Below are 12552 nucleotides of genomic sequence, written 5' to 3'. Positions count from 1 at the left end.
TTAAACCCTATAGCTTCGTATCCTGCGGGGTTGGTCTCCTCGGACTTGGTCCGAGGATCATTAAAGTCTTACCCCGGTTACCCAACGGTGGGTTTTTTCTGTGATGTGCATGAGTTGTTAAGATGTTTTCATCCATGGAGTCTTTCCCCTCCAGGTGGGATGGAAGTCCCTCCTTTTTCTTGGGGCCTCCTTTTCAAATTTACTTACTTTTTCTTTTATACTAGCCTGCGTTCGCTGTCCTTCGTCCACGTGTAGGGTCAACCTTTACAAGACTGATATTTGTCCCGTCAGTCTAATCCCATAATTGTTGGGGATGGTTGATAAAGCTGAAGAATACGACTCTGTTAGGTGCAGAGTCTTATCTGGGAAGGGTAGTAAGGGTAACTTTCCCAAGATATTTTAAATCTCCTTACAGATTTGTTCCTATACCTCTTTTTTACCCCTCTTCTCAAGGGAGCTTTGGGTCTGCCGAGGACTAAACTGTCCTCGGCTGCATCTCTGGGCTATTTTTTGCCTTATATTTTTGAGCTTGGGCCATAACCTTTTTCGGCTTGGGCCTTTGGACTTCCCATGAGCAAGTGGGCCTGGCCCATAAACTGTTGGGCCCCACAATAGCCCCTCAAAACCCTGCTGTCCAACATCCTAGTTGGAGATGGGGGTTTTGGTAATACCAAGCCTTTATTATGGCTCATTTAATTCATCCATTGACTGACGCTGGCGACTCTTCACCTGCCCAGGGAGTGTACCTGTCTACAAGATGTTCCCCTTAATTGGCGTACGATGCGTTTATGCCGTTTGGTTATCCGAAGCGCGTCTTTAATATCTTCCCTTTACGAGACCTCCCAGATTCAACGGTTTTTGATGGCGTGGGGGAATGAAACGGGCGTATTCTTGTTTGCAGATTTCTTTGGAGATCTGAGCACATTAAGTACTCTCTTCTTCGTCCCCTATATAAAGAGAAGAAACAAAAGTTGTTTCTCCCACAGATGAATCCCTTTAATCCCCCCAAAATTTGAAACCCTTAGATTCCTTCTGGAGTTTACTTTTACTCTCCGGCTATACCTTAACCTGAAATACACTCACCGTAGTAATAGGCAATGAAAAAACCATTCCCCTCCCTGAAACACCATGTTCTAACGAAGCTCGAAATGGCTCGGTCAGGGCAAGGATGGCGGAGACTCAAGATTTGTCTCGCCTTCCTTTCAGCCAAAATCCGAAGCAGGGGCTCGTCACGTCACACTTTCAGCGTGACTGAGCCGAGGACACACATTATCAGTACCACCCGCTCCCTCATAAGCATATCTAACATGGCACCAGTGTGTTAGGAGTCAGGACTGGGGCAGGGACTAAGTGCCCCTGCTTCTTTCTCTCTTCGTTCACTGGCGCCTCCCTTTGCCTCTCTTTCTTCTTCTTTCCACCACCAGATCCATCCTGGTGCTTTTCCTTCTCTCTCTTTTGCTCCTTTCTCTTTCTTTTCATCTCTTCCCTCTTCTTCTCCTCCTTCTTTTACTCATGTCCTCCATCTTCCTCATTCATCTCCTCCATCTTCCTCATTCATCTCCTCCATCCTCTTCTTCCTTCTCCTTCATCTTCTTCTTCCTTCTCCTTCATCTTTTTCCAAAGAATGTTCTTCTCTCAATATGGGCAATACTGAGGCAGAGATTAAAGAGACTTTGAAGACGAGTTTAAAAGACACCCGACTGTTTATTTATCTGTATTGCGGATGTTACCGTTGCTTCGGCAATTCACCTTTTGTATAGGCTTGTTCAAGCCCTTCTTTGTACGTTGTAATAATTTTTCATATTAATAAGAATTGTTGTTATTTTACTTTGCATGTTCTGTCTATGTTTTTACAAATTTGCAAGCGCTGCTCGGCACAATAATATAGCATTTGAATCAATGACAACTAAGGCCAAAATACTTGCTAATAAAAAGATGTCACCATAACTTTAATAGAATCGTTTGACATGGCCATGCGTACCTGTGAATAACGATACTTGCCCGAAACAATGCCGAGATTAGAACTAGATACTCTATGCGGTGTAGGAAGTAATCATCCGAAGACATATCACCCGCAAAAATGAACAGCCCCCTTAGGCTACCGAATGGTGAGGCTTCTCGCCATCATCCTAACACTTTTATTGGCCTTAACATTTTACAGTATTTGAGCCGAGGACTTTCCCCATCCGAGTAGTTGGCGTCCCAATAGGCTTGAGTCCGAGGACTTCGCAACGCCTTGGCTCTGTCCAAAACCTAATTTTGTCGTCCAAGTAGTTGGTTTCCCCATAGGCTTGAGTCCGAGGACCATGCAAGGCCTTGGTTCTGTCCAAAACTTTTTTGAGTGCTTGGTTTCCCCATAGGCTTGAGTCCGAGGACCATGCAAGGCCTTGGTTCTGTCCAAAACTTTTTGAGTACTTGGTTTCCCCATAGGCTTGAGTCCGAGGACCATGCAAGGCCTTGGTTCTGTCCAAAACTTTTTTGAGTTCAGTTTCTCCCTTTCCTCAGGTATTTCACGAGGTGCCGAGCAGGAGGTTGTCCTCGGCAACGGCTATTTCTCGACGTGGGCCCTAGTCCCTGGGTCCCCATGTAGAACGGGTCTGGGCCGCGAATTCACTAGGCCCACAAATTAAGAGGTATTTCTGCAGTCTTTGGTCACGCGGTACTCTTTGGCGTCCCAGTGTTCGAGGTGCGCCTTCACGAGGCTCCTTTAATCTCATGGTTGCAGGTGACGTTGGAAATTGAGCCAGAGCCATTTTGTCTGTAGCGTTCCTTGGGACGCTGCGTGAATTAAATGCCACCACCTTATCTTTTTAAATAAATAGGAGAGAAAGTTGCTTTACCTACGCACAAATCCTGCAGTTTCCTCCCAAATCACAACTCCCATATCCGGTGCTATCCTCCCTTAGCATAACATGTTTGAGGCGAGGGTTGGGGAAAAGGAACTCTCTCCGCTACAGAGGCGCCGTGTCCTCCTGAGACTCAAAATAGTGAGGTACGGGCAAAGGAGGCATAAATTCAAGAGAATATTCCGTTTCGACAGAGGGGAAAGGGTGTTTCTCCCCCTTTTAGTCAAAATCCGAAGCAGGTTCTGTTCATGCCAGAATTTTGGTGTGTCAAAAGAAAGATTCTCCGCCATCATCGCCTCTGCCTTGTTGCAGGCAAATTTTTGGTGAAAGTTCCTCAACTTCCGACTCCCTGCACCTTTCCTTCAGCGGTGTGAGACTCAAGTTGGGTTTCATGCACCTTTTCTTCAGCTACGCTAGCCTGAAGCTGGGTTCTTTTGCTGCCTGAGTTATGGGCATGTAAAAGCATTGAGGAAGAACAAGGTCTTGAAGCAGTAGCCAACCTCTCCTCTGTGCCACCACCTCGGCTTTATCTTATTCTCTTGTATCTTTCCTTTTGATTATGTGGTTAGCTTTAGAAGCCAACCTCTCGTCTGTACTGCCTCCTCGGCTTTGCCTTATTCTCTTGTATCTTCCTTTTCAATTATGTAGTAAGTTTTGACATAAGCTGATTCCAGCTTTTCATTGTACGCTGTACTATTACTTTGTTTTAGTAAAAAATGGGAATTTATTTATTTGTTTTGAATACTATTCTTTTTGCAACACTATTTTGTGAAAGGGTGTGCTCTATGTGTGTGTTTCTTCAATGATAATTAGAGCAGGAAACCTTGAAACATAATCCAACTAATTCTAATTTACCAACACTACCAGGCATTACAACGATAATTCGTAGTAAGTTAAACTTAGGAAACTAACCGAGGTAACAACTGAATATTCTGTGATAAGTGCGAGAATATCGTCCGAGAATGATAATCTCTAAATAATCCACCCGAGGAGTTGACTGAGCAGTAGGGAACCCCGATCGTTTTTCAGGCGACATATTGCTCTATATATCGCATCGATCCCTTTGGTGCTGAAGATTCGAAACCAGACTTGAGAATCCTCGCAATTTAGGAACTACCCCAATTGCTAGTGGAGAGTTTTCCTTGGATAAATCCTAAGGTCCCTGTAATGTAGTTTTTCCTTATAAGTAGTTGGTTTCCCCAGAGGCTTGGGTCCGAGGACCATGCAAGGCCTTGGTTCTGTCCAAAACTTCTTGAGTACTTGGTTTCCCCATAGGCTTGGGTCTGAGGACCATGCAAGGCGTTGGTTCTGTCCAAAACTTTTTAAGTGCTTGGTTTCCCCATAGGCTTGAGTCCAAGGACCATGCAAGGCCTTGGTTCTGTCCAAAACTTTTTGAGTACTTGGTTTCCCCATAGGCTTGAGTCCGAGGACCATGCAAGACCTTGGTTCTGTCCAAAACTTTTTGAGTACTTAGTTTCCCCATAGGCTTGAGTCCGAGGACCATGCAAGGCCTTGGTTCTGTCCAAAACTTTTTTGAGTACTTGGTTTCCCCATAGGCTTGAGTCCGAGGACCATGCAAGGCCTTGGTTCTGTCCAAAACTTTTTGAGTACTTGGTTTCCCCATAGGCTTGAGTCCGAGGACCATGCAAGGCCTTGGTTCTGACCAAAACTTTTTTGAGTACTTGGTTTCCCCATAGGCTTGAGTCCGAAGACCATGCAAGGCCTTGGTTCTGTCCAAAACTTTTTGAGTACTTGGTTTCCCCATAGGCTTGAGTCCGAGGACCATGCAAGGCCTTGGTTCTGTCCAAAACTTTTTGAGTACTTGGTTTCCCCATAGGCTTAAGTCCGAGGACCATGCAAGGCCTTGGTTCTGTCCAAAACTTTTTGAGTACTTGGTTTCCCCATAGGCTTGAGTCCGAGGACCATGCAAGGTCTTGGTTCTGTCCAAAACTTTTTGAGTACTTGGTTTCCCCATAGGCTTGAGTCCAAGGACCATGCAAGGCCTTGGTTCTGACCAAAACTTTTTTGAGTACTTGGTTTCCCCATAGGCTTGAGTCCGAAGACCATGCAAGGCCTTGGTTCTGTCCAAAACTTTTTGAGTACTTGGTTTCCCCATAGGCTTGAGTCCGAGGACCATGCAAGGCCTTGGTTCTGTCCAAAACTTTTTGAGTACTTGGTTTCCCCATAGGCTTAAGTCCGAGGACCATGCAAGGCCTTGGTTCTGTCCAAAACTTTTTGAGTACTTGGTTTCCCCATAGGCTTGAGTCCGAGGACCATGCAAGGTCTTGGTTCTGTCCAAAACTTTTTGAGTACTTGGTTTCCCCATAGGCTTGAGTCCGAGGACCATGCAAGGCCTTGGTTCTGTCCAAAACTTTTTTGAGTACTTTTTTGTACTTATTTGCTTTTTCGCAGGTCAGCCCCTTGACCATGGCGGGGAGAGCTGACTTGGGGTCGGAAGCCCCTAGAGCTGCCCGTGCCGTTGGCGCTACAGGACGTAAGCCCTGGCACAAGTTTATGTCGGAATAACAACTGCATGTCGCCGGAGATGGGGGAAAACCCGCGAATCTCTGCTTGCTAGAGAGTTGACTAGAACGCCACCTGTGCCAACGCGCAAGCCTTCCCACAGACGGCGCCAATTGTAGGGACACGATTTTTTTAACGGCCCAATAATGATGTTGGGCTCGTACATGAATGATCCCTCACAATATGATTTGTAGAGAGTGGGCTTGAAAGGCTTGCCTTTGATCACGGGGCGATGGTCCGGTCTTGATTTTAGAGGAATTCATGTAGAAAAAGGAGTTGGGTTTGAGCATTTAAACCCTATAGCTTCGTATCCTGCGGGGTTGGTCTCCTCGGACTTGGTTCGAGGATCATTAAGGTCTTACCCTGGTTACCCAACGGTGGGTTTTTTCTGTGATGTGCATAAGTTGTTAAGATGTTTTCATCCATGGAGTCTTTCCCCTCCAGGTGGGATGGAAGTCCCTCATTTTTCTTGGGGCCTCCTTTTCAAATTTACTTACCTTTTCTTTTATACTAGCTTGCGTTCGCTGTCCTTCGTCCACGTGTAGGGTCAACCTTTACAAGACTGATATTTGTCCCGTCAGTCTAATCCCAGAATTGTTGGGGATGGTTGATAAAGCTGAAGAATACGACTCTGTTAGGTGCAGAGTCTTATCTGGGAAGGGTAGTAAGGGTAACTTTCCCAAGATATTTTAGATCTCCTTACAGATTTGTTCCTATACCTCTTTTTTACCCCTCTTCTCAAGGGAGCTTTGGGTCTGCCGAGGACTAAACTGTCCTCGGCTGCATCTCTGGGCTATTTTTTGCCTTATATTTTTGAGCTTGGGCCATAATCTTTTTCGGCTTGGGCCTTTGGACTTCCCATGAGCAAGTGGGTCTGGCCCATAAACTGTTGGGCCCCACATATATATATATATATGTATATATAAAATGTTTATAACAATTTTATAACATTTTCACAGTAAATCTTTTTGATACTCACAATAAATCTTAAATATAAGTTATTTCTAGTTCTAATTTAAATTTACTATTGAAATTATTTTTTTACCCGCTAATAATAACTAGTAACAACTTACCATTAAGAATTTTTTGTGAATATAACAATTCTCTTTTAGTTGCAATTTTGTCTAATTTATTTTTCAAATAATTAAGCTAGCATATTTTTTTTATATTAGAAAATAAGTAAGTAAATCAAACCCAATGAAAATTAGAAACGTTGATACAATTGGTATGTTATTTTAGATTTTGTGTTTACAAATTATTTTTTTTTAGAGTGTTTTGAGAATTTGTAATCAAAATTGGTTTTTTTAGTGTCTCCCACCAAAAAAAAAAAATTTTGATGAAATGTTAAGCACGTGTTTTTTTTTTTTACTCGATCCTTCTCTTCAAAGAAAATTTAAAAACCAACAACAAAAAAACAATCAGTCAAGCCTTCCACCGCAATGAAATTACCAATTGCCCAACACAATTAATAATTAACAAAGATGAGCATAATTACAAATTAACAAATACAATAAAAATTTGAGATTCAAATGTGGAGTTATTTAGAATTGAAGGTTACTAAGAGTCTAAGAGAAAAAAAGAAAAAGAAATGCTACAGGAAATAGTATGGAAAAATATGGTATGCCTTCTTCTTCTATGGATAAATGCACTCCTTAATCTTATAGAAGTGTATACTTTAGGAATTTTCTCCTTAGCACCTTGTCATTGATTATCTTGTTAATTATTTGTTGTCATCATTTTGTTTTTAATTTTCTTTTGGTCATGAAAGACATTATTAGTTTTTCTGAATCACTTTTGGACTTGGATGACAGTAAATATACACATTCTTTGTATTTTATTTTACTCTTTCATGTCGTTATTAGTGTTTGAGCCATTTTTTGGATGAATTCTTTTGTCCACAGCTGACACAAGAAGATAATGATCATCTGGAGAAAAGTAAACCGTCACATACATTTCCCCTAGAGCTTGAAGCAAGCAGTACAGCAAAAAGTGAGGGAAAATAGTTGGCAAACTTCACAACATTAATATGCTCTCGATGCATATCAGTGAACACCTGTAAGCATCTTCCACTGTTTATGTCATACAAATACTATGCAACATTTCTTGAGTACCCACTTGCTAGAAAAAGTTCATCCCTAGAGTTAACATGAACAGACGTCAACTGGTCGAAATCATCAAAGGTGACAAAACCAGCAGTATTATATATGCCCATATTTGTTGTTGGCATTTTCTGGATATCAGTGAACCACTATCTGAACAAGAAAGAATTAGAAATTCCATATTCATTAGGGATAAAATCAACAAGAAGCAAATGCTCTAAAAATGCACCAATAGTGAATGTCAAATGATAAAATACAAAAATGACTTGAATAATCCAAGAAAATGCCCAAAATTTCAAATACAGATTTTTCTAACAGAATTATATCCCCGTGAAATGGAAAATTTTCTGGAATTAACAAAATCCTCTAAGGCAGGTAGATACTTGTGTCATGAACTCTTAGAAAGTATGATTACAACCATTTCTAATCATGCTAACTCGTATCTAACATCCTGCTGCAAGCATTTCTTGCACTCACTAGCCACAGAACACAACATTTCTGGCTTTTGAATCAATTTATCCCCTGCATGGCTCCAAAATCCAAATAAGCATGACAGGAAAAAACAAAACATTCAGAAGTCTGATGATGTAGCAGTCTGCAAATATAACAGCAACAATAATTGTCCAGAAAAGAACTTCTAACTGCAGAGTGTATGTACTAATAGAATAATAAAGCAAAAGAATTTACTCTCTTTACCACATTCTCTGCAGGATGATAGCTCCTTCATACCTCATGTGATGTCTTAAGGAAGAGCGGAATCATTGAGAAGAATTGTTGCTCTTTTGAGGGAAAGGAGTTACCTTTGCCACATTTTAAGTTTCTCTTTCTCAAGGCCTTATACAGTTATACAAGTAGACTTCCAATTCCTATCATTTCTCCCTAACTACCTTCATGGACTTTTTAGATGACTTCTTTTCAGTTGTTAAGTTTTTCTCTCTGTTCCTTGTTGCTTTTCTCTGCAATATTTATATACATCCCGTGTACTAGGATAGCGCTTTATTTATGCATTTGTTAAATGAATTTCTATTACTCATATATTAAAATTTAAAATTTAAAATTTATATATATATATATATATATATATATTAAACCAGAACAAGAAGAATACCAAGATTAATTCTATCTTTCACATGATTAAATATCAGTTGAAAATTTTAATCTAAGCCCAATTGTCAATACTACAACATTTTTTTTAATCCATTTCTCATTAACATTAAATTCACATAAACAATCATCTGCAAACATGATAAATTACAGCCCAAAACTTTGTCAGAACAATTAGAAGAAAAAAAATGAATTTCTTCTTGCAACAAGAGGTTAACTGTACATATTGTTTTTCAATTCAATGCTATGTGGGAAATCATACATAACTTAAAATTTACTCAACTCCCCTCCTTTTCTTCTGTCATCTGATTTATACAACGTACATGGCCAGCCTTAAATGTCGAGAATCAAATCCTTCTTTTAAGCTCCCAGAGAAAGAACATAATTATGTACAACACCATCTGATTTCTCCTCATCTCCCTGCCCAAACTATATATAACACGGGCATGAAAAGAGAGAACAAAGGACTGGATTGATTAGAGTGTAAGAAGCTAAAAAACAAGGGCCAAACTGTCATCCATTCAAAGAGGAGAATTTCCTAAGACCATTTATTTCTTATACGTTCTGATAACCTAAATTCTTCTGCCGTGGAAACATGTGGATCAAGCTTATGAAGGTTGTTAACAAACATGCTTGCCTCATCGTGACGATTGTGCTTACAGTAAGAATCTACAATGGAATTGTATGTGTTCTGGTTTGGTTTACATCCGTGCTTTATCATGAATCGAACCACATCAATGGCATCCGGGAACATGATATCAGCAGCATAGCTAGCAACAAAGGTATTATAAGTGACCACGTCTGGAACAATGCCAGAATCCTTCATTTCCGAAAATATCCGTGAAGCCTCCCTCATCCGACCATTTCTACAGTAGGCATAAATAACAGTATTATATGAAATTATGTCAGGCTTTATTCCTTTCTCCAAAAGTTCCCTCAAAGTTTCTTCTGCTCGCTCAAAGTTTTCGGAGCGGCTGTACATATACATCAAACTATTGTAAGTTGTCAAGCTCAGAGTGAACCCACTCTCATTCATGAAAGTCAAAATCTCATTTGTTTTGGTAACCATCTGCCTCCTGCCATATATAGAAACCATGGCATTGAGAGCAGTTATGTCAGGTGAAAACCCTCTTTTACTCAACTCCAAGAAAGCACGCTCGGTCTCTGTTAGAAGGTCACTTTTACTATTTACTAAAACAAGGGTCTTCAAAAGCACAGGATGGGGTTCAATTGCACCAGAATATATCTCTTCTGCCAAAGCACACATACGTCCAGTCTCCCTGCCATTGGCATAAGCATGAAGCAAAGAACTATATGTCAGCTCATTGGGTTTACACTGAGCATCCTTCATTTCAGCAAGTACTTTCTCAGACTGTTCCCAAAGTCCTCCCCGGGCAAGTGCAGCCAAAACAGCATTGTAGGTGGAAAGGTCTGGAGCAACCCCTGCTTCCAGCATTCTCTTATAAACAGCCATGGCTTGGTCAAAAGAACCACACCTGCTGTATGCACTGATTAAGGTGTTGAAGGTGTCCCTTTCAGGCACAAACCCCGCCCTCTTCATTTCCTTAAACACTCCTGATACTTCTGAGTCCATTCCGTTTTGCCCAAACACTGCCAGAAGAGTATTCCAAGTAACAATATCAGGGGTACAACTACAATGACCAATCTCTTCAAAGACCTTCATCATTTCTTCAAACATTCCACGGTTACCATACATCTTAATAAGGGCATTAAAGGTGCAGATATTTGGTTTGCACCCAGCACTTTCCATCTCCTTAAAAACCTTCATCGCAGACTCATCCTTCCCAGATTTCTCAAATCCAGACAAAAGGGTGGTGTATGTGATTACATCAGGCTTAATCCCTCTCTCCACCATTTGATTTTTAAGATCCATTGCTTCATCCAACAGACCATCTCTAGCATATGCCGATATCAATGAATTGTAAGTCACAATGCTAGGAGCAAACCCATTCAACTCCATCTCTCTCAACACCTCCATGGCTTCCTTTGGCCGCCTAGACTTTCCATAAACATCCAAAAACGCATTATAAGTAACCTTATCCGGTGTAAACCCTCTTGATTTCATCTCCTCAAAAAGTGCAGCTGCTTCTTCATACAAAGAGCCACGGCAACAACAACTTATAAGCGTATTATAAGTATACAAATCAGGGGCAATCCCAGCATTCTTCATGCCATCAACAACATCCATAATCTTATTCCAGGGCGTACTCATTTTCCCATACACATTCAAAATCACATTATAAGTTATCAAAGTAGGTTTACATCCCTCTTCCTCCATTTTCTTAAAAAGCATCACGGCCTCTTTATACCTCTCATTACTAGAACAAGCACTTATCAAAGAAGTATAAACATAAACATCAATATCAAGCCCATCTTTTTGTAAATTGTGAAGCAAAGACTTGGCAGCCGAAACCCTACCTTGTTTGCCAAGAATACCAATAACCACAGCAACAATAGAGCCATTCAAAATCAATTTACAATCTTTATGATTCCGAACCCACTCAAACACACTCAAAGCCAAGTCATGTTTCTTGTTAAACCTTAAACCCTTTATTATACCAGACACATCAAAAGACAAGGACTCCACACTAGAAAAAACTCTCTCTTGAGATGATGGCTCAAACAATTGAAGCAAAACTTCATGTAGTTTAGCAGAATCAAAAAGTGGGTCCATGAGAGTTTGAAGAATTTTCTGACCTTTGAGGGAGAGGCGGCGGTGGGACCAGGGCTTGCCACGGTTGGGGTCACGAGACTTGCCGATGCGGTTGCGGGTTCTGGGGACTGGGGACCGAGCGTTGGTCTCTGAGCGTGAGGAAGTCTTGGGGTTTTGGAGAAGAAGGAGGTCTTGGATAATAGGGGATATGGGTGGTGGTGGTGGTGAAGGTAATGGAGGGTGGTGCTGGGTGTGGTGGTTGTTGGGGAATATGGGTCTTGAGTGTGGTGGGTTTGGGAGTAGAAGAGGTAGAGCTACATTTTCTGCCATTGGAAATAGACACACAGAGAGAGAGAGAGAGAGAGAGAGATTGGCTTTACTTTTATGAAGCTGGGTGAAGTGGACACACTTACGGTTGTGGATAATAAGCTGCAGCCACAAAGAAAGGGGAAAAGATCTTTTGGTTGAGGGACAAAGTGTTAAGGAGGATTAGTGGGTGTTGAGTCGGGAGCTTCTTGGTCAAGATGTATTTGACCGATTTCTTTTTTTTCTTTTTTTTTTCTTTTTTTTTTAATTAAACGACAGAGACCGGAGGGATTTTTTTCAAAATAACACCAATTTTCAAACAATAGTTAGCATTGTTTCTAAATTATTTAGCAAACTAATACCTCAAGGCTAAAAGATTTGAGTTCATTGTAGCAAATCGAGTATCACAGACTCGATTTATATTAAAATTCACGGGAAACTCGAGTATTAAACACTATTTCCACAAAAGAAACCCCAAGAAACCTTAGTCTTCTTCTTCCTCTTCTCCCTCTGAAATCCACAACAACCACAGTCGGCGAAACACCTCAGTCTCTTTTTCTTCCTCTTCTCCCTCTAAAAAAAATCCACGACATCTGGAAAAAAAAAAAAATCCACGACAACCATAGTCAGCAAAACACTTAAAGCAAGAGATCAAAACACTGAAAACAGAAACCACAAACCCAGTTGATGAACCCAGCAGTGAACCCATGAACTGGCGAACACAAGCAGCAAACCCAAGCAACAAAACCCAAAACCCACGAACTTGGCGGCGAACCCACGAACCCAGATGGAGAAACCCATGAACCCAAGCTTGGACTGAACCCACAAACATGTGATTCCTCAAGCGAAGGTCGTTTTCCTCTGTTTTTCTCTTTTTTATTTGTTCAAACCAGGAACTCGAGTATCTAATACTTGAGTTACACTAGAAATCAATTCCCACAGACTCGACTTCCACTGGAAATCGATTCCTCCATACTCGATTTGCTACAATGAACTTGAG

The 12552-nt window shown here is 41.1% G+C and overlaps 1 protein-coding gene across 1 annotated transcript; it reads right to left on the bottom strand.

The window, feature by feature from the left end:
• Positions 1 to 8704: 8704 nt before the first annotated feature.
• On the bottom strand, positions 8705 to 11746 carry LOC126707549 (pentatricopeptide repeat-containing protein At5g02860). Its single transcript, XM_050407262.1, has one exon. The coding sequence runs from the start codon at positions 11574 to 11576 to the stop codon at positions 9111 to 9113; it is 2466 nt and encodes an 821-aa protein (XP_050263219.1). The 5' UTR covers positions 11577 to 11746; the 3' UTR covers positions 8705 to 9110.
• Between the last annotated feature and the right edge of the window lie 806 nt (positions 11747 to 12552).

The sequence above is a fragment of the Quercus robur genome, chromosome 11 (assembly GCF_932294415.1).
Source record: "Quercus robur chromosome 11, dhQueRobu3.1, whole genome shotgun sequence".
NCBI lineage: Eukaryota > Viridiplantae > Streptophyta > Magnoliopsida > Fagales > Fagaceae > Quercus > Quercus robur.
The sequence above is the reverse complement of the archived record's forward strand: the minus strand, read 5'-3'. Positions and strand labels throughout refer to the sequence as shown.